At 39.6% G+C, this 21,962-nt stretch overlaps 1 protein-coding gene across 1 annotated transcript in view; it reads left to right on the forward strand.

Moving 5' to 3' along the window:
• Positions 1-15,626, forward strand: part of AFF2 (ALF transcription elongation factor 2) — a 61,283-nt gene extending 45,657 nt beyond the window's left edge. Inside the window, exons 12-13 of the mRNA XM_071220261.1 lie at positions 10,315-10,505; positions 15,505-15,626. Of these exons, the coding sequence (XP_071076362.1) occupies positions 10,315-10,505; positions 15,505-15,626 (313 nt within the window). The remainder of the gene's footprint in view (positions 1-10,314; positions 10,506-15,504) is intronic.
• Positions 15,627-21,962: the final 6,336 nt, after the last annotated feature.

The following is a 21,962-nucleotide window of genomic DNA, read 5'->3' on the forward strand; positions in this document are numbered from 1 at the left end:
ATGATACGAATAAGACTTTAAAAAAATACATTTTACTTAATTGAGGTTCAAAGTTAGTGTTCCCTCTCATCATATCAATTGCAAATGTTCATCTTTTCAAACCGTTTGTAGCTCATAGGCCGTGCAGAAACAGGTAGTGGTCCAGATTTTCCAACTCCTGATGCAGACTCATGGAGGCCATATTGTGGACAGTTTAAAGAGCTGGGCAACAATTTCAAATGTCATGCAGACAGAAGAAAAGAAAGAGCACTAGAAAGGCTATGGAACTGTGAAAGAAGTAGACCTTTAAATGTGCTGTTTCAGTACACAGGTGGATGTGGGTGCTGCTAAGACCTTTTAGTAACATGGTGGAATGGAAAGAAAGTGGACTTTGGAGAAAAACAGACCTGCTTTTCAAAAATATTTTAATTACAGTTTACATTCAATACTATGTTGTATTTGTTTTAGGTGCTCAGCATAGTGGTTAGACAATCATATCTTTTACAAAGTGTTCCCCCTGATATTTCCAGTACCTAGCTGGCACCTGACATAGTTATTACAATATTATTGACTATATTTCTTATGCTATATTTTACATCCATGTGAGTATTTTTTAACTACCAATTTGTACTTCTTAATCCCTTTACCTTTTTCATGCAGTCCTTCAATTTCGCTACCCTCAGGCCACCATCATTCAAAACAGACCTGCTTTCACATTTTGGTTCTTCAACAGATTTGCTGTATGGGCCTCAGAAAAGAGCTGAACACCTTTATTCCCTTTTGTCTGTGAAACAGTGGTGACAGAAATTCACCCATGGAGTTCCCCAAAACATAGAGATATTATTAATGAATCCCAGATCACCATGTTTGGGACACAGTAACTTTCAAAAATGGTGGCTGCTACCACTGCCAAGGTTTTTATTGTCATTGTTAGGTTTTGGGTTGGAAAGTACAAACAATCCCACCCCTAGAACTCCCACAGCTCTTGGTCTTTTACCACAGATTGCCAAAAATTAATAAAGACTGCTCCCCTATTAGACTATTAGGAATTTTCAATGAAGGATTGTTTATTCTTTTACTGACCAAATGTTGTGTGCCTACTTTGCATGAGATACCTGCCAGACCTTTTCCATATATATTTTAATTTTTATTGTTATTCAATTACGGTTGTATGCCGTTTCTCCCCATCCTTCCACACAACCCCAGCTGAACCCACCTCCATCCTCCACCTCCACACCCACCTTGATTTTGTACATGTGTCCTTTATAGTAGTTCCTGTAATCCCCTCTTCCCACTGTCCCCAAGCCACTCCCCACTGGCTATTGTTAGACTGTTCTTAACTTCATTGTCTCTGGTTATATTTTGTTTCCTTTTTTTTCTATTGATTATATTCCAGTTAAAGGTGAGATCATATGGTATTGGTCCCTCACCGCCTGGCTTATTTCACTTAGAATAATGCTCTCCAGTTCCATCCATGCTGTTGCAAAGTGTATAAGCTCCTTTTTCACTCTGCTGCGTCAAATTCCATTGTTTAAATATACCACAGTTTTTAGATCCACTCGTTGCTGATGGGCACTTAGGTTGCTTCCAGTACTTGGCTATTGTAAATTGTGCTGCTATGAACATTGGGGTGCACAAACTCTTTTGGATTCATGTGACAGGGTTGTTGGGGTATAATCCCAGCAGGGGAATTGCTGAGTCAAAAGACAGTTCCATTTTTAGTTTTCTGAGGAAATTCCATATTGTTTGCCACAGTGGCCTCACCAGTCTGCATTCCCTCAACAGTGCACTAGGGTTACTTTTTCTCCTCATCCTCTCAAACATTTGTTTGTGGATTTATTTATGTTGGCCACTCTGACTGGTGTGAGATGGTACCTCATTGTGGTTTTAATTTGCATCTCTCTGATAGCTAGTGATGCTGAGCATCTTTTCATATGTCTCTGGGCCCTCTGCATGTCTACCTTGGAGAAGTGTCTGTTCAAGTCCTTTCCCATTTTTTAATTGGGTTGTTTGTCTAACTGGAGCAGAGTCGTGTGAGTTCCTTATATATTTTGGAGATCAGGCCCTTGTCTGAGGTATCATTAGCAAATATGTTTTCCCAGACTGTTGGTTCTCTTTGTAATTTGGCGCTGTTTTCTTTAGACGTGCAGAAGCTTTTTATTTTGATGAGGTCCCATTTGTTTATTCTTTCCTTTATGTCTCTTGCTTTAGGGGACAGGTCTGTGAGGATGTTGCTGTGTGGAATGTCTGAGATTTTCCTGCCAATGTTTTCCACAAGGACTTTTATGGTGTTACAACTTATATTTAAGTCTTTTCTCCATCTTGAGTTTATTTTCGTGTATGGCGTAAGTTGGTGATCCAGTTTCGTTTTTTTGCACGTAGCTGTCCAGACCTCCCAACACCATCCCTTCACGAGGCTGCTTTTGCTCCATTTTTTTCTCCTGCCTCCTTTGTCAAATATTAATTGACCGTAAAGACTTGAGTTTATCTCTAGGCTCTCTGTTCTGTTCCATTGGTCTATGAGCCTGTTTTCATGCCAGTACCCGGCTGTGTTGATTACAGTGGCCTTGTAATACAGTTTGATATAAGGTATTATGATCCTTCCTGCTTTGTTCTTCTTTCTCAAACTTGCTGCAGCTATTCGGGGTCGATTATGGTTCCATATAAATTTCTAAAATGTTTGTTCCATATCTGTGAAATATGTCATGGGTACTCTAATAGGGATTGCATTGAATCTATAATTTGCTTTGGGTAGTATGGCCATTTTGATGATGTTAATTCTTCTAATCCATGAGCATGGTACATACTTCCATTTGTTTGTATCTTCCTTAATTTCTTTCTTCAGTGTTGTGTAGTTTTCTGAGTACAGGTCTTTTACCTCCTTGGTTAGGTTTATTCCTAGGTACTTTATTTTTCATGTTGCTATATCAAATGGGATTTTTTTTTCCTGATTTCTGTTTCTGCAGTTTCATTGTTGGGGTACAGGAATGCCTTTGATTTCTGAGTATTGACTTTGTATCCAGCTGTTTTGCCAAATTCACTTATTAGGTCGAGTAGTTTTTTGATGGAGTCTACAGGATTTTCTTTTTTTTTTTTCTACCACTTTTTAATACACTTTTTTAAAAAATTTTTATTGTTATTCAATTACAGTTGTATGCCTTTTCTCCCCATCCCTCCACCCCACCCCAGCTGAACCCACCTCCCTCCTCCACCTCCACCCTCCCCCTTGGTTTTGTCCATGTGTCCTCCATAGTAGTTCCTGTAATCCCCTCTTCCCACTGTCCCCCCCCCCCCCCCCCGCCGTGGCTATTGTTAGATTGTTCTTAACTTCAATGTCTCTGGTTATATTTTGTTTACTCTTTTCTTTTGTTGATTATGTTCAAGTTACAGGTGAGATCATATGGTATTTGTCCCTCACCACCTGGCTTATTTCACTTAGCATAATGCTCTCCAGTTTCATCCATGCTGTTGCAAAGGGTATAAGCTCCTTCTTTCTCTCTGCTGCGTAGAATTCCATTGTGTAAATATACCATAGTTTTTGGATCCACTCGTTTGCTGATGGGCACTTCGGTTGCTTCCAGTACTTGGCTATTGTAAATTGTGCTGCTATCACCATTGGGGTGCACAGGTTCTTTTGGATTGGTGTTTCAGGGTTCTTAGGGTGTAATCAGAGCAGCAGAATTGCTGGGTAAAAGGGTAGTTCCATTTTTAGTTTTCTGAGGAAATTAAATATTGTTTGACACACTGGCCTCACCAGTCTGAATTCCCACCAACAGTGCACTAAGGTTCCCTTTTCTCCACATCCTCTCCAACATTTGTTTGTGGATTTGATTATGTTGGCCACTCTGACTGGTGTGGGATGGTAACTCATTGTGGTTTTAATTTGCATCTCTCTGATGGCTAGTGATGCTGAGCATATTTTCATATGTCTCTGGGCCCTCTGTATGTCTTCCTTGGAGAAGAGTCTGTTCAAGTCCTTTGCCCATTTTTTAATTGGGTTGTTTGTCTTCTTGGAGTGGAGTCCTGTGAGTTCTTTATATATTTTGGAGATCAGGCCCTTGTCTGAGGTATCATTAGCAAATATGTTTTCCCATACTGTTCTTTCGCTTTGTAATTTGGTGCTGTTTTCTTTAGACGTGCAGAAGGTTTTCATTTTGATGAGGTCCCATTGTTTATTCTTTCCTGTATGTCTCTTGCTTTAGGGGATATGTCTGTGAGGAAGTTGCTGTGTGGAATGTCTGATATTTTCCTGCCAATGTTTTCCTCAAGGACTTTTATGGTGTTACAACTTATATTTAAGTCTTTTCTCCATCTTGAGTTTATTTTCGTGTATGGCGTAAGTTGGTGATCGAGTTTCATTTTTTTTGCATGTAGCTGTCCAGATCAGCCAACACCATCTGTTGAAGAGGCTGCTTTTGCTCCATTTGATGCTCCTGCCTCCTTTATCAAATATTAATTGACCTTATAGACTTGAGTTTATTTCTGGGCTCTCTGTTCTGTTCCATTGGTCTATTGCCTGTTTTTATGCCAGTACCAGGCTGTTTTGATTACCGTGGCCTTGTAACACACTTTGATATCAGGTATTGTCATCCCTCCTGCTTTGTTCTTCCTTCTCAAAATTGCTGCATCTATTCGGGGTCGTTTATGGTTCCATATGAATTTCTGAAATGTTTGTTCTATATCTGTGAAATATGTCATGGGTACTCTAATAGGGATTGTATTGAATCTATAAATTGCTTTGGGTAGTATGGCCATTTTGATGATGTTAATTCTTCTAATCCATGAGCATGGTACATGCTTCCATTTGTTTGTGTCTTCCTTAATTTCTTTCTTCAGTGTTGTGTAGTTTTCTGAGTACAGGTCTTTTACCTACTTGGTTAGGTTTATTCCTAGGTACTTTATTTTTCTTGTTGCTATATCAAATGGGATTTTTTTCCTGATTTCTGTTTCTGCAGTTTCATTGTTGGGGTACAGGAATGCCTTTGATTTCTGACTATTGAATTTGTATCCAGCTGTTTTGCCAAATTTATTTATTAGGTCGAGGAGTTTTTTGGTGGAGTCTATAGGGTTTTCCATGTACACTATCATGTCATCTGAAAACAGTGACAGTTTCATTTCCTCCTTTCCAGTTTGGATGCCTTTTATTGCTTTTTCTAGTCTGATTGCTGTGGCTAGGACTTCCAATACTATGTTGAATAGGAGTGGTGAGAGAGGACATCCTTGTCTTGTTCCTGATCTTAGTGGGAAAGCTCTAAGTTTTTGTCCATTGAGTGTGATGTTGGCTGTAGGTCTCTCATATATGGCCTTTATTATGTTGAGGAATGCTCCCTGTATTCCCACTCTGCTGTGTGTTTTTGTCAGAAATGGGTGCTGTATCTTATCAAATGCTTCTTCCACATCTATTGATATGATCATGTGATTTTTGTCTTTGCAGTTATTGATGTGATGTATTATGTTTATTGATTTGTGAATATTGTATCATCATTGCATCCCTGGTATGAATCCCACTTTGTCATGGTGGATGATCTTTTTATTGTATTGCTGGATGTGGTTTGCCAATATTTTGTTGAGAATTTTGGCGTCTATGTTCATCAGCGATATTGGCCTGAAGTTTTCTTTCTTCGTAGTGTCTTTATCTGGTTTTGAGATTAGGATGATGCTAGCTTCATAAAAAGAGTTTGGGAGTCTTCCATCAGTTTGGATTTTTTTGAATAGTCTGTGAAGGAGAGTGGTTACCTCTTCCTTAAATGCTTTGTAGAATTCTCCTGTGAAACCTACTGGTCCAGGCCTTTTGGGTGTTGGGAGTTTTTTGATGACTGCTTCAATTTCGTCTGCTGTTATTGGTCTGTTCAGGCTTTCTGCTTCTTCTTCATTCAGTTTTGGAGGATTATATTTTTCTAGAAATGTGTCCATTTCATCTAGGTTTTCAAATTTCTTGACATACAGTTCTTCGTAGTAATTTCTTACAATCCTTTATATTTCTATGGTATCAGTTGTAATATCTACTCTTTCATTACTAATTGTGTTTATTTGGATCCTCTCTCTCTTTTTCTTGATGAGCCTACTTAAAGGCTTGTCGATTTTGTTTATCTTTTCAAAGAAACAGCTCCTGGATTTGTCATCCTTAGAATTGTGCTTTTAGTCTCTATGTCATTTAACTGTGCTCTGGTCTTGGTTATTTCCTTCCTTTTGCTTGCTCTGGGCTGTCTTTGTTGTTGTTCCTCCAGTTCTTGTAGGTGTAGGGTTAGGTTGTTTATTTGAAATGTTTCTATCTTTTTAAGGTAGGCCTGTATTGCTGTGAACTTCCGTCTCAGGACTGCCTTTGCTGTGTCCCATAGTGTTTGGGTTTTTGTGAGTTCATTTTCTTTTGTTTCCACAAAGGTTTTGATTTCTTCATTAATCTCATTCTTGAACCATTCATTGTTCAATAGCATGCTATTCAATCTCCATGATTTTAGGGGTTTTGGGTTTTTCTCCTTTCAGGTAGGTTTCTAGTTTCAGTCCGTTGTGGTTAGAAACAATGCTTGATACGATTTCAATTTTCTTGAATTTGTTAAGGCTTGCTTTGTGTCCCATCATGTGGTCTGTCTTTGAAAAAGTTCCATGTACACTTGGAAAGAATATGTATTTGGCTTCTTTGGGATAAAAAGCTCTATATATATATCAGTTAAGTCCATTTCCTCTAGGGTATTGTTAAGTGACACAATATCCTTGTTGATATTTTCTTTGGAAGACCTGTACATTTTTTGACAGTGGGGTGTTAAAGTCCCCTACTCTAATTGTGTTGCTGTCAATATCTTTGTTGAAGTCCTCCAAGATTTTCTTTATGTATTTGGGTTCTCCTATGTTGGGTGCATAAATATTTACAATGTTTATGTCTTCTTGGTGTATTCTGCCTTTGAGTATTATGAAGTGACCTTCTGGGTCTCTCTTTATGGCCCTCTTTGGAAGTCTATTTTGTCTGATATGAGTATTGCTACCCCTGCTTTCTTTTCCTGTCAGTTTGCTTGGAAAATTTGTTTACAGCCTTTCACTTTCAGTCTGTGTAAGTCTTTTGTCCTGAGATGGGTCTCTTGTAGGTGGCATATGTGTGGGTCATGTTTTCTTATCCATTCAGCTATTCTATGTCTTTTGGTTGGAGCATTTAATCCATTTACATTTATGGATATTATCGATAGGTAGTTATTCATTGCCATTTTTTCCCACCTGTGTTTCTCTGTCTTTCTCTTTTCCTTCCTTTCTTTAAAGCAGTCCCTTTAGCATCTCTTGCAGATGTGGTTTGGTGGATTTGTATTCTTTTAGACTTCTTTTGTGTGGAAATCTCTTTATTTGGCCGTCTATCTTGATTGATACCCTTGCCAGGTAAAGTAGTCTTGGTAGCAGACCTCTGGTTCTCATTACTTGGAATGTTTTTTGCCATTCTCTTCTGGCTTGGATCGTTTCCATTGAGAAGTCAGTTGCTAACCTTATTGGGGCTCCCTTGTATGTTACTTCCTGTTTCTCCCTTGTTGCCTTTAAGATCCTCTCTTTGTCTTGGAATTTTGCGATTTTAATTATGATGTGTCTTGCAGGGGGCCTCTGTGAGTTCCTCTTGCTTGGGACTCTATGTGTTTCCTGGATTTGTGTGACTTTTTCTCTCATCAGATTCGGGAAATTTTCCATCATTACTTTTTCAAACAATTTTCTATCCCTTGCTCTTCTTCTTCTTTCTGGTGTTCCTATTATACAGATAAGGTTATGTTTCATGTTGTCCTGCTTTTCCCTTATTGCCTCTTCTTTCTTTCTGAGCCTCTTTTCCTTTTCTTACTCTTTCTGGGTGTTTTTTTCTACTTTGTCCTCCAGCTAGCTGAGCTGATCCTCTACTTCATCAATTCTGCTTCTGATTCCTTCTACTGTGTTCTTAATTCAGAAATTGTATTCTTCATTTCCTCTTGGCCCTTGTTGATAGTTTCTATTTCCATTTTCATGTTGATATAGTTTGCAGTGAGTTCATTGTAGTTTCCCTGTAGGTTCTGGTAGTTCTCTTTGAGCTCAGAGAGCTCAGTGAGCTTCCTGATGACCATTGCTTTGAACTCAGTATCTGACAGTAGACTTTCCTCTTTTTCAGTTAGCATTCTGTCTGAGGCTTCCTCCTTTCCTATCACTTGGGGATTGTTTCTTTGTCTTCCCATTGTTTGTGAGATTCTTCTTGGTAGCCTCTACTTCTTAAATTGCTCTATTCTGACTGCCTGGGTTTATGGTATGAATTTCTATGGAAGAATGCCAATGGGATTCAATGGTTTTGTTTCCTTAATCTCCTGTGCTCACTCGTGTTGAGCTGATGTTTATGGGTGTAACATAAACATATGGGTCTAATTCTGCTCTTCTTAGCACTCCAGGTTTTATTGTCTCACCTGTTTGAAAAAGAGAAAGTGGGTGGGGAAAGAAGAAAAGAAAAGGAGGGAGGGAGGCAAAAAGGGAATAGAAAAGGAAAGGAAGGAATGAAGAAGTAAGAAAGAAAGATCAGAGGCAAGATAAGAAGGAATTTTAACAAAAATTAAAACAAAAGAATAAATAAAAGAAGGCAGGAAGAAGGAATAAAAAACATAAAGGAAAAAAAACGTAAAGGATGGAAGGAAGAAAGAATAAAAAAAAGAAAGAATGATAGAAAGGAAGAAGGAATCAGGGGGAAAGTAGGAAAGAATTTAATAAATGTCTTCTGCTGGCTTTAAACTGGTCAGGTTAGTTTTGCTGGTCTTCCTGTCTGTGGAACAGGAGGGAGTGGTTGGAAGGATTGGTTTCACTTTTCTCCCTTCTTGAGCCACACTCTTCGCTGTTGTTCAGCCTCCAGTCCAGTTCCTCAGGGTCCTTCTGTTCCCCACTAGGCCTTTAGTTCACCAGCTGTGCTGTCCTTTCTTTGCACCAATTAGGGTCAACTCACAGTCCCCCTTCTTGCTCTTTGCTCTCTTAGATGCTAGGGGCTCTCGGTGCTTCTGTGGGGTAGTTCCGCCCCTTACTGGATGGAGTGTTTCTGGGGCATGCAGTCTCCCCTAGCCCTGCAGCTCCCCTCTGCTGGGCGTTCTGCCTTAGTCCTAGAGAGCCAGTAGGCCCTGCAGGGCTCTGTGCACAGGGGCTAGGTAGGTGTTGTTCAGAACTGGTGCTTTTAGGTGTGGTCCCTTGCAGGCAGCCAGTCTGTTGATCAGCTGATCTGCTGCTTTGGGCCTGGGTGGGGAGGTGGCTGGTCCGCCACTTTGGGCCTGTGCATGGGGCAGCTAGCCTCTACTCCCGGTGCTCACCCACCCCAGATTTCAGATGTGGGCCCCCAGTCCGCTAATCAGCGTGCATGCAACCGGGCTTCAGTTGAGTGCAGGGGCTGCTTATCCTGCATTCACAGTCCAGGGGCTGAGGGTGGGGAGGGGCGCCAGAGGGCTGCTGCAGAGAGTTCTCTAACTAGCAGCTGAGTGCCTCTATTTTGTTTTTCTTTTTGAGAAATTCTTCCTATTGAAGCCCCCCTTGTCCAAAGAAGCACCTGGCTGCTCACACAGCTCAGCCTGGCTCTCTCCCAAGAATCCTGTAGCAGACCCAGTGCTGGGCCGGGGCTTCAGCCACCCTGGTCCCTACACAGGTCCCAGGGACCTTATTGTCCTTAAGCACTCTTCTTACCATCAGATCTTTCAATGGCCTCTATCTTTGGTCTCCGATCTTCATATATGCTGGAATACCATTGGCTGTTCGCTCTGCTCCTCAAATCAGCTAGGTGTTTCACTGGTGTAGAGGAGAAGTGGACTCTGGTCCCACTTATATCGCCGTCATCTTCCCAATTAGAACTCATCATAGTTTTGAGCTGTTTCTCTCTCTGAAACATCACAACACTTGAAATATATATATATTCAGATAGCTACATTTATCAGTAGAATTAATACCAGGGAAAATTTTACCAGCTCTTTGTGTTATTTTAAAAGAATGTACCAACGCACATGGAGTCATCAATGGTTATCAAAGGTAGTGCAATTTCACTTTTTAACATTGCAAATGGAGGAGCATGGCTCATTCTGTCATTGTAGCCCTGTGTGGTTGGTCAGAGGAAACAAGAATGGGAAGATAATAAGCTCTTTCTACACTGGGGCCCCTGGAGAAACCTAATGTGTTGGAAAAAGCTATAGGATATCATTTGATAAGAGTCAGTGGGATGTGGGAACAAGCTCCACTCCACTTGAGCTTCATGTTTGTTCACCATGCTAAACCATACTGTGGGAATGATATTCTCATGAGGTCTCAGTGTGATGAGGGAGGCCGAGAGCCCACTGTCACTCTTCACAACCAGCCTAACAAGACCTGTCTGTTCCCATTCCCCAGGAACACTCCATCCCCAGTGTCTCTCAACAACGTCTCTCCCCTCAATGCAATGGGAAACTGTAACAATGGCCCAGTCACCATCCCCCAGCACATTCACCATATGGCTGCCAGCCATGTCAACATCACTAGCAACGTATTACGGGGCTACGAACACTGGGATATGGCCGACAAACTGACAAGAGAGAACAAAGGTATGCTCATCTGCTGTATCCATTGTTCACAGACCATGTTGGAATCAACTGTGCTTTGAAGGACTTGAATTTTCCTGGTGGCCTTATCTCTGTGTCTCCAATTTCCAGGGTTTAGGTGAGAGAAGAAGTTATTAATTCTGGGCTGACACATTGACCTTTTTTTTTTTTTTCTGAGAAAGTGAAAAAAGCCTGAGATTTGTCTCTTTTGAAGCTTAAACTAATCTGAACTGTGAGGTGTTGGCAAATGACTGTTTTCAGATTTTCACTCAATGATAAGGATCAAAACAGAAAAATAGAAGCAAAGAAAGGGAAAATGATTTGCAAATTCATTAAGATTCTGTTGGCTTCTGTTGTCAACTTTAATATTTTTTTCAGGGGTGAGGTTGAACTAAGGCCTCTACCTTCCTTATATCCAGCAGCTCCAGTGAATGTATGATAATGTGGCTTGAATTCAGAAGCAAGGGCCAAAACTCAGCTAGTATTTTCAACACACTGACAGCTGAGGTAAAGGGTAAGGGTAACACATGAGGTTTGCTACCAAACAAATGCAAGGAGGGTCATGCTTAACTGGGGAGTGAGTCAGTGGTCTTTGGTGTCTCATGCTGCCATCTATGACCGTAATTGTCACATAGGTTCACAATGAAGCCTCACTATCCTAGTAAAGGTGGGGAGTAAAAATGAACAGCACTTTTGCCTTGGGCATTCATTTGACTCAGTGATTCTGGCCCAGGAACCACAGACAGCCCCATGCCAGTCAAGTTTGGGACAGATGTGGACCTTTTGGAATCAGACAGCAAAGAGTTAACCAGAAATTTGAATTAGTAGAACTGTCTGGTCAGGAAGAGGGAGGCATCAGCATTCTACATGGTCCAGTGGCTGCTGCTGGGCTATGAGATGGTGAAAGTTACACAGAGTGGGCTTGGTGCTACTAGGTCCCCAACAATGAGTGATAGGGATTTCCTGGATTCAGGCTGTGGCTTCAGGCTACCTGTATACAAATGGAAATTCTCATGGGTTCAACTACAAAGGATTTACTAGGCTTCCTGGCCCAATTCTTCTCCCAAACATGAGTCTTCACAGCCCAGGTAGCTCTCCTTTCCTTTCTACTCTGGCCCCAGGGTTGTGGCTTGCTTCTCTTCTCTCTGAAAAGCTGCTGCTATAGTGTCTGTGGTGGTTCTCTCCACTGTCTGATTATGGAATGAGACACAGCCTTCCCACCCCTCCTCTGTGCTGCACCTTTATTACTGCATTGCTGAGTGTGTGGGAAAAACACTCCCAATGGAGTAGAAAGATTGCAGAGTTTGAACCCTGATCATTTATGTTTCAGTCCTGCTTGGGTCATGCACTGGCTGTGTAACTTCAAGCAAGTTGCTTAAATCTATGAGCTACTTCCTAGCTTCCATCTCTACAATGGATATAACAATAATAAGATGATGATGAAGAAAATACCCAGAAGGATCATAGAGATAAGTTAATTGAGATAATACGTGTAAAGCAAATAGCATAATATATCAGGTACAAGGTAGAAATACTATGAATATTTATTATTTTTCCTTACTCCATATTATTAGGCAAGGTAGGGCAAAAGTAGGTTTACCTATGTTCATATGGAAAATAATATAATAATTAATAAATGATAATACAAGAATATACTGTTTCATATACTCAAAAATGTAAACCTACTTTTGCCCCACACTGTATATCTATATAACTCAGAGATTCTGTGGCTATCAAAGCATATCCCATAATTTGAGAATTCGACCCTCAACTCAGCTATAAATTTACACTGACTTCAGGGACTATTTGCAAATATCAGTTACATGTGTTTGTGCCTCAATTTTTATATGCTGGCAACTGCACTATTTGCTTTATCATTTGTTGTCTCTTTTACCCCCTGTCATAGATGAAGAAACTGAGGATCTGTGAGGTTAAGAAACTTACCCATAATGTTACAGCTCCTAATTCCAGACTCTGAACTCTTAACCAATAGACTACACTGCCCATCTAGAGATCAGTATTAACAATGGGTCCTCAGAGACCTTCAGTGATCTCCTGCCCTCAGTTACCTGAATAGTGGGCAATCCTTAATTTGTCTACTTTTCTAGGCTTCTGGAAATCCAAAGACAACTGCTACAGACAACCATGACTATCCAAGTGTTCTAGAATTGCATGTGAAGGCACAAAACATCTTAAAACTTGGCTAGCTTGTCTGCCTCCAACAACTATCTTACTTTGTGCTAGTAAATGGAGGGCAGTTCAGTATGTGTGGATTTCCTGAATAATTGCATCCATCTTAAAAATCTGTTAAGGAAATTTCTCTTACATTAACTGCAGAAATTTTCAGGAGTAATGTGGTGATTATGCTGATGTTCCAGTGAAATGGTACCAATCTTGTCCTTAGCACAAATGCATCAAAGAATTTTTAAATTTTCTGCCTGATATTGAATAAAAACTCTGTCATTGTACCAGCAGAAAAGAAAGTGTATCTTACTAATGTTGTCATTAGGCTTTTGCTTTTCAGTGGACTGGGGAGAGAACCTGATTTGGAATCTTCTGTTTGCAGTCTTGCATTTTACACAGTTGTCATTTCTGAACTGCTTAGAGTTGAAAATTTTTCCCACATCTGTCATGTCCACACACAGATGAGGAAACAGAAGCACTTCCCTTTGCTTGGTACTTTGCATCCTACTAGAGACAACTATGTACGTCCATCTTTTTCTACCCAATCATGTAATAGAAATGGATGAGGTTGGCTATCTCAGTGGAAAGTCTCCATTTCTGCCCCATGCCTATTCTCCCATGCAGCTGCAGATGACTTATTGCAGAAGATTCTATTGCAAAAAGGGGCCAATTGGGCTGATGTTGCTCTCTGGCCTTTGATCTAGAAACACTGTACCCTACCTCCCCAGCTGTTTATTTAAAGCTGTTATTGAAATAGTGACCTGGATATCTAGTTAGGAATATCACAGCAGTCTTTCTGTAGAATACCCATTGGAAATCCTGGCTCACACTCAACTCACATTCATTCAAATAAGAAAGTATTGCTATTTAAGACGCTAAAAATAATTTATTGTTTTATAGGCAGAAATTACTTTTATTGTATAGTACAGGTTAAAAAATATCACATAATTAAAAGTTTTTTTTAAAGATTTTATTTATTTTTTTAGAGAGAGGGGAAGGGAGAGAGAAAGAGAGGGAGAGAAACATCAGTGTGTGGTTGACTTTCACTGGGGACCTGGCCCACAACCCTGGCATGTGCCCTGACTGGAAATCAAACCAGTGACCCTTTGGTGTGCAGACCAGCAGTCAATCCACTGAGCCACACCAACCAGGGCAAAAGTATCATATAATTAAATGAAGTTCGTACCCAGAGAAGGATACCCTATGTTATACATAACATGAAGAATAAAGGTGTTGTTTAGTGAACTACCATCTGCCAGACAATCAAGTGCATGAAACCCATGTATGGAAATTGCTTTCCAAAAAGGCAAGAGAGCATCTTGACCACTTTAAGGCAGTCTCCAGCCTTTCCCCTGATAACTTACCCCCAACCAACATAGGTATAATTTCCTCATAGTTGAGGCTGCCTCTGCTATGGGAAGCTTACAAAGGGGACAACAGAAAACCCTCTCATAATCAAGATAAATACAGTGCTAAACAAGTCAATTCAGACATGCAAAGGGGACACCTAGCTAGTTTCCAGACATTATATAGTCTTTCCCACATCTCCCACCCTCAACCCAAAGCAGAAAGTCTAATACTCCAGTTACATTTGTTAGTAGGCCGCCTCAGTGTTTTTCCCTTTCCTCAAGTCACCTGGAGGAGAATCAGCTGGGGATTCTTACCATCCATGTCCTGGGGGTCAGGGGAAGTTGTTATGTAACATGCTTGCAGGTCATTTTCCTTCCCTGAAGGAATTGACAGTAAGCCTTACCAAATAGGATGGCTCCTAGGCATTTATTATAGCCTCAGATACTGATGGCTATAATTGCTGTCCAGGTTCACTGGCTATGTCTACATCATGCCAAGGAAATTTGGTAAACTCAATTAATTGAGACAAAAGGAAAAGAGAATATTTTTAATTCAGTAACACATAGAATGACAAATAGCTGGATATCATATAGACCATGACTCTACCATTTTGTGTATAAAGATACCTTTGAAAATATAAATTTATACTCCATAAAAATATAAATTGAATAACTAATATAAAATATATTTAAGCACATTTTATTTTATATGCATAATTTATGTATATATTTAAATGCACATATAAATATTATATATCTTTAGTATATAAACATTAATATACAAGCAAACATATATCTTATATATAATATATACATATTGTGACATATGTGTGTATATATATGTGTGTGAGTATATGTGTGTGTGTATCTCACAAACCTCCACAGTGTTGTAATATAATTTTAGAATCACTATTTGAGAAAATATATAGTTATTTGAAAAAAAGTACTGTGAATTAGCACATTTAAATGAATTTGGGTTTTATTAATCACAATAATACAAATGTTATTTATGCTGCAGAGATTTTGGATCTAAATAAAGATTAAATAATAGTGCTTGATGGCCCGGGCTAGTGTGGCTCAATGGATTGAGTGCTAGACTGCAAATCAAAGGGTTGCCAGTCTGATCCCCAGTCAGGGCACATGCCTAGGTTGTGGGCCAGATCCCCAGTTGGGGACCCTTGAGAGGCAACCACACATTGATGTTTCTCTCCCTCTCTCCCTCCCTTCCTCTCTCTAAAAATAAATAAATAAAACATGGTTAAAACATTTAAAAAAATAGTGTTTGATATACATATGGTGTTTTGATCCCCTAATAGATACTTTATAAATTTTCATTGAATGAATGAATAATGAATAACTTTTCCAATATCCACATTGTTGTATTTTTGCATGAAGTCAGTTTAAGCAATCTGGTGCATATTTTCATGATGTCACTTAAAGTCCTAACCAAGATCTCGTCTGATTTTCAGAATTCTTTGGTGATCTGGACACATTGATGGGGCCTTTGACCCAGCACAGCAGCATGACCAATCTTGTCCGCTACGTTCGCCAGGGACTGTGTTGGCTGCGTATCGATGCCCATTTATTGTAATGGGTGCTCCCTCATCTCCATCATTACTATCCATCATTCTACCTCTACCAGAATATCAATCTGGTGGAACTCCACTCATTTGAGAAAGTTCTCTTTATGTTTGTTTTTATGCTTCTCTTGATACCTGTAAAAATCAGAAATCATTGTAAGTGATACTACAACTTGAAAACAGTGTATGTTTTATTACTTAGTCATTTTTTAGTATTTTGTATAGATTTATTAGATCCCACCATCCTTTTGTGCTGAATGGAATAGCACAGTCCCTATAGTATTATTTTAAGTCCACACAACCCAAAACAAAGAATAAAAAATATTTGTGATCATAACAGGTTGCTGAGAAATGAAACTATATATATATATATGAACTTAGACACAAATGACCTGCAAATATTCAAATTTTCAGCAATAGTCATTTTCCATACTGTATTCTTATGTGCAGAAAAGAACATATTTTGAATCTATTGTTTAACTTTTGTGGTTCCCACAGATTCAATCTTCAGATGAGAATTTTCACTGTCATAATCCACCAGTTATATATTGTAGCAACCTTATAAAATTAAGAACACTAAGAAAATAACTAAGCATAGTAATGTCACTCTTAAAACAAAACTGGCACACAACCAGAGGACATTTTTGTTAGCATTCCCTTACCTGATTCCCTATATTTAATATTTTAATGATGAAGAGTGGCAACATTTACTTTCACAACTTTAAGGCATCAGCTGGCATAAATATTTTAAGACTCCATGATTTGAAGTGTAAATCCTCCTCTCCTCTTGAGGGGCAGTTTAGTGGGTACATGACCTAGTAATCGAAATGTTACACTCCAGTTTTAGAAATGAGAGATAGGAGGTCTAGAAAACTTCCAAGGAATTCATACCTCTGCCTCTTTTGCAGTAAGTAGGTGGATCCAAAACTGGCAGGATTTTTTTTTTTTTTTTGGCATTTTGAGCAAGTCTCTGGAAACAAAAGTCAAGTTATCACTACCTAGAAGTAATAATATACAGTTTGTTTCCTAATGGCTTTAAAATATGGACTTTCCCAATTATTATCCCTATCTTCTATTTTACAGGGTGACATCCTTCTTCTTTTTTTCTATCCTATTTCTTTTCTTTTCTGTTGGGAACTGCCCTGCCTGGTTTCAGAGACTGTAACCCCCCATGAATAAGGCTGAGTGAGAGACCTTGGGACCCTGAGCCACTAAGGAGACAAAGCTTATCTCCCTGGCAGGAGCAGCACCTCTGCCCACTTTACTTCACCCTGCCTGGCCCCCAGTGCATGACCAGTTAGCCAATGACAGGTAAGATTTCAAGGGAGGGATGACCTAAGACAGGGACGGTCACAAAGAGGCCCTCAGGGAAGGACTTGGGGGGCTATAGAAAAAGGGGTATGGACCCTCACCCCTCGGCTTTGACATAGCGTGAGTCCTCATTCTGTCTGCAAGAAGTCTCCTAATCTATTGGCTGCCTTACTTCCCCTGCCTGCCTTAAGCCTGAAACAATGCTGGAGGTAGGTGTGGCCCTGTGCTGGAAAGGGTGGATTCCCCAGGGTGATCAGGCCTAAGAAAGAATGCATAAAATCTTGTGAAACCTGCTTTGCTAAGAATGTCCTCAGTTTTCTGGTAAGGGTCCAAACATGAAATGAGTTTGTTTCCCCAAAGTTTTATGGCCCTTTAACTATCTGACCCTGACTCAAAATAAGCCCTCAGAGCTCTTTGAATGTTATCTATTTGATTATTACTGCCTGACAATGATTGATGAGCTTTCCATATACACCCTGCATTCCTATGCAAATTAAGCCAATAAAAGCCTCTCAAGGCAAGGGTCAGGGCCTCTCCTCTTGAGGGAGTGGACGAGGTGCTCTGAGGAGCTCTCCCCTTGAAGGAGTGGCCATGCCCATCTGAATTTGTCTCATCTCAACCACAATGCTGTGGACACTGCTTGCCGGTGACCGTGTCACTTTTCCTTTTTGGGGACTCTTTAGCTTTTGTCTGAAATGCAGTCACTGATTTTATTCAAGTCTCTGTTAGGATGAATCATTTCCATTTAAATTCCACAGAAAAAATCCAAATTTTCTAAGTAGTAACTAACCATTTACAAAAATTTGTCTTGGGACAATGCTTAAATCTAGGTTATTTTGAAAGAACCCTGAAGATTAGGAACAGTTCACCTAACTTGGACATTTCCAGATCAGCTGCAACTATCCCCACCCCTTATGACCCTGTACATTCATTTTATGTCCCTAAATATTACAATGTAGATATCATCTTTGGTATTCCAGCTCATCAGAAGAATTTCCCATGTGTAGTAGACACTATCTACACATTAGTTCTTTATAATTACCTTCTAGTATATAATTTAATGTAGGATTTAATCTGCTGAGTTATTGAGTCCTGTTCACTGAGTTATAACAAACTAAATAACAGATACATGCACATGAAAGATGCAAACATGTATGGTTTTTTAAAACAAGTCATGCAAGTTTTTTATTGGAACAGCAAGGGATCACTCTGCACTCTTATTGTCAAGGTTAGATATCTCCCCAGTTGCAAAAAGCAGACTCGAGCTCTGCTCTGGTCATTTTTGAGTTTAAGGTCCTTTGTTGTATAATAAAGTTGTGACCGTTTACTCCAATGCCTGAGGCCACATTGTTAAAATGATTGTTGGGAGTGTCCCAACAGCTGAACCCAGCACTTTTTTTGCTCTCAGTGTTGTTGAGCTTTACATTCACAGTCTCAGCAACAACATTCACACATACAGACACACACAGAGAAAAATAAAATCTAGGAAAAATTTTTCTGGGTCTCTTAAATGAGAAAAATAATAATATGAAAGACTCCAAATCTAAGGTGTGTGTTGCGTATAACTAAGCTGATGGCTTTGCAGTGACTTAAGTTCTCTGTTTTTAATGGATTACCAGGTAGAGTGCCTGACTATTACTATACAGGGTAGGGCAAAAGTAAGTTTACAGTTGTTCATATGGAAAATAATACAATTATTAATAAATAATAATACAAGAATAAACTATGTGTTTCACATACTCACAACTGTAAACCTACTTTTGTTCCACCCTGTATAATGAAGCCCACTGGATTGACTTACAAGTTCAACCTAGACCACATTTCTAGATCAACATGGATTTAGGAACAAATTCTTCTTGAAATTAAATCTCCAGAAACTAGATATTAGAAAGCTAAGCGCAGTTTCCCAGGCAAACAAGCATATTGCCTCATGGATGAAAGACTTGCAGCTCTAGTTTCAGAGAATTTCTATATCTACTTTATATACAACAGGGAGGTAGCATAGAATCCTGCTGCCTGATGTCACCTCTAGTGGCTGACTATAGTGTGTGCCACATCAGTATCACAATTACTAAACTGACAGTTGAGCTCAGGATCACCATCAGGTTATCAGTATACCCATTTGTAAAACAGCTTAGAAACCAAATAAACATGGAGAATGAATTGCCTTCCTGTTCCTGGAGATGAGATATCTTTCAGTTTCATGATTAAGGATTGTTACTGTTTTCTAGACACTCTATTCATCACATTGTAAATGGTGATGTGTGTTGTAAGTGTGCAGCTATTTGGGGGATTTAGTTTGTCAAGTAAGTCTTTCCACTGTACCAGTTTGTGGGAGGGACACAAGATGTGAATTGCAATGAGAGATCTTGCCTTGAAACCTTGATGGAGGCTTGGTGAGACACATCTCAATAAGTACATGGAGGTCGGGTGATGGGCAGAACAAAGAGCAGCTCCAACTGAACAAGAATACAGAAGGATCTCAGCCTTGCAAAGTGACCCAATAGGACCACCACTATGACTTCATTTGTCCCCCAAGCTCAAACCACAGAGATTTTGGCAAGTTTGTATTATGATGTTGTCTTTGCTTTATGTGTTTAATTGACTTTGGATTTTTTTTTAGCGGCTTTGTCATATTACTGTCTGAGTTTGGTAGATAGCATTAATCTGAAAAGGGTATTCTAGTATGGTCCTCAGGGTAGAATTTAGCCATAGGCATGTTGTTAGTCAGCCTGTAGACTGTTATTTAATAATCTCATTGGGAAAATACTAGTAGTTTTATATTTGAATGGCACACTTGAAAAGCAGATTAGCTACTGCTAACTTTTTAAAGACTTGAGGTTGGGATGACTTCTTCTGTATAATGACATAAAAAGATTCAAATATTAAGTCAATAACCAAGTTATTAAATTAGAAACCATGTGCTGAAAAGTGTTTTGTTGAGTTTTCAAATGGATGGATTTTCATTTGTACATTACATCATTAATTGCATTACATTGGGTCTGTATTGCAAAGATACTTGTTCTATTGTATCTTTCCCAAAAGTATCTAATTTGGATTTTGTTTTATTTAAATTTTCATCCTGAAGGCTGAAGTTGGAGTATGAAGTTGGAAAGCATTTTTGAATGCAGAATCAGTTTAGCTGTGAGGGTGAGGCCCTCATATAATTCTCAACAGACATGATAAAATTCCCCTGCATGATTTGACAGGTGGGAGAACAAAACTGGATCACTGGGTAGAAGTACTCAGTAAAGCAATGAACTGCTTGCTTAGAGATCCATCACTATACCCATTAAGAAAATGTGTGGTGAGATAATATAGCTACACAATATCAAATGAATGGGTCAATTCACTATCCCCAAATTGAGTTCAGTGGGGAAAAAATGTTGAGCTAGTTGTCACTGCTCTGTAATGCAACTGGCAAACTAAACTCCTCCTCCTCCTCCTCCTCCTCCTCCTCCTTCTTCTTCTTCTTCTTCTTCTTTTCCTTCTTCTCCCCTTCTCGTCCTCCTTCTTTTTTCTCTAATTGTTCTTCATTGTTGTTGTTTCTCATTTCCACTCATACAGTCCTATTTCATAGTTAAACTCTGATTCATTTTCTCTTTGATGTTAGCAAACTCCAACAACAGAATTAGCATCTGTGTATTTATAATCAGCATTTACCCTGCAGGAGATAGGGTAATCTCAGGCTGATCTCAGACATTAATTCTACCATCTGATGTGTTCTGGGAAAGAAAAAGTATTAATTCCCTTTCCATTCACCCCCTCACAAATCTAGAAGTTCTCCTTAACAAGAGCATCACAAATGCCTCTATAATCGATTGGCTCAAAGAAAATTGCATTGTGGGGAGGGTAGAGGAGGCTGAGGGTGGAGGTGGATGCTGGAAGGTAAGGAAGACCTTCCAGGCCAGGCTGAAGTTCTTGCCCCTTTCTGCTTCTGATGTGAGGTATTAATTGTTCATCAGGTTCACATTGGGTTAAGGGACACTGAACTGCTTTTCCGATCCATGATCAATCACCTTTCTCCTAAGAGATGAGAGTGCTTTGCTGTTTCATTAACTGTGCAGTATAAACTAATGGTGTTTAATAAAAAAATATTCAAAATTTCAAATGGCTTTGCCAGTGACTTCAATTTTGTTGGCTGCTTGATTTGTACCAAACTTTGAGAAGGAAAGGGGGAAGTCTGCCTGATACCAGGCCTCTGTAGTGGCAAACACATTGCCTGTCATCACTTGCAGCAGCAGCAGCATGCAAACCAGCTGTGGGAAATCTCCTGAAGAATGCCCCAGTGGATGCTTTCACCTGGGGATAGCTCGTTCCTACTGAGGGACTCATTGTTTTCCAGCCTCTGTAGCAGGAAGCAACCTGCTATATCCAGAGCTTAATAAGAATTGCAAATACTTTACGTATTTGTTTTTGGCCTGCAACACTCATGTGGTAATCAAATGGGAGTGTCTGGGAGAGTAGAGCCCAGTGAGGTGACAATGGGTAGCCAAATACATCCCAGATGCTCATGCCCTTCTGTGGCTCTGCAGTACTTGTGAAATTAATGGAAGAGGAGCTCTTCAGGAGGGAGAATAGGAGAATCTCCCAAAGAGACTGAGCTGGTGCCATGTTTCCCAGATAAAGAGCTAGCTTCTCCTTTGGTCAGCCTGGAATGCAACCACTGATGTATTGACAAAATTTTTAACAGTCAGGTCTCTGAGAAGGTAAAGCACTTGATCTGTAGCATTTGCCAATTTCTGTGATATAAGTACCTCCACCATAGATAATTTCAAGCTGCTAACTCTGTTGTCACTGAACACGGAGTTGGGAAAAGAAGCATGCGAAGTTGGGAGATCAAGCCTGCCAACTCCAACACACTACTGAATGAGGCCTGTAAAAGAGGGTTTGAATTCCACATTTATGTTAATGTGGACACACACACAAATACACATGCACACACACATACACTTCAATAAAAAAGTATTCATTTTCAAAAATGAATCAATCCTCTATAAATGTAGATAGTTTATGATGTGGCTATAGAGATACGG

The sequence above is a fragment of the Desmodus rotundus genome, chromosome X (assembly GCF_022682495.2).
Source record: "Desmodus rotundus isolate HL8 chromosome X, HLdesRot8A.1, whole genome shotgun sequence".
NCBI classification, from domain to species: domain Eukaryota; kingdom Metazoa; phylum Chordata; class Mammalia; order Chiroptera; family Phyllostomidae; genus Desmodus; species Desmodus rotundus.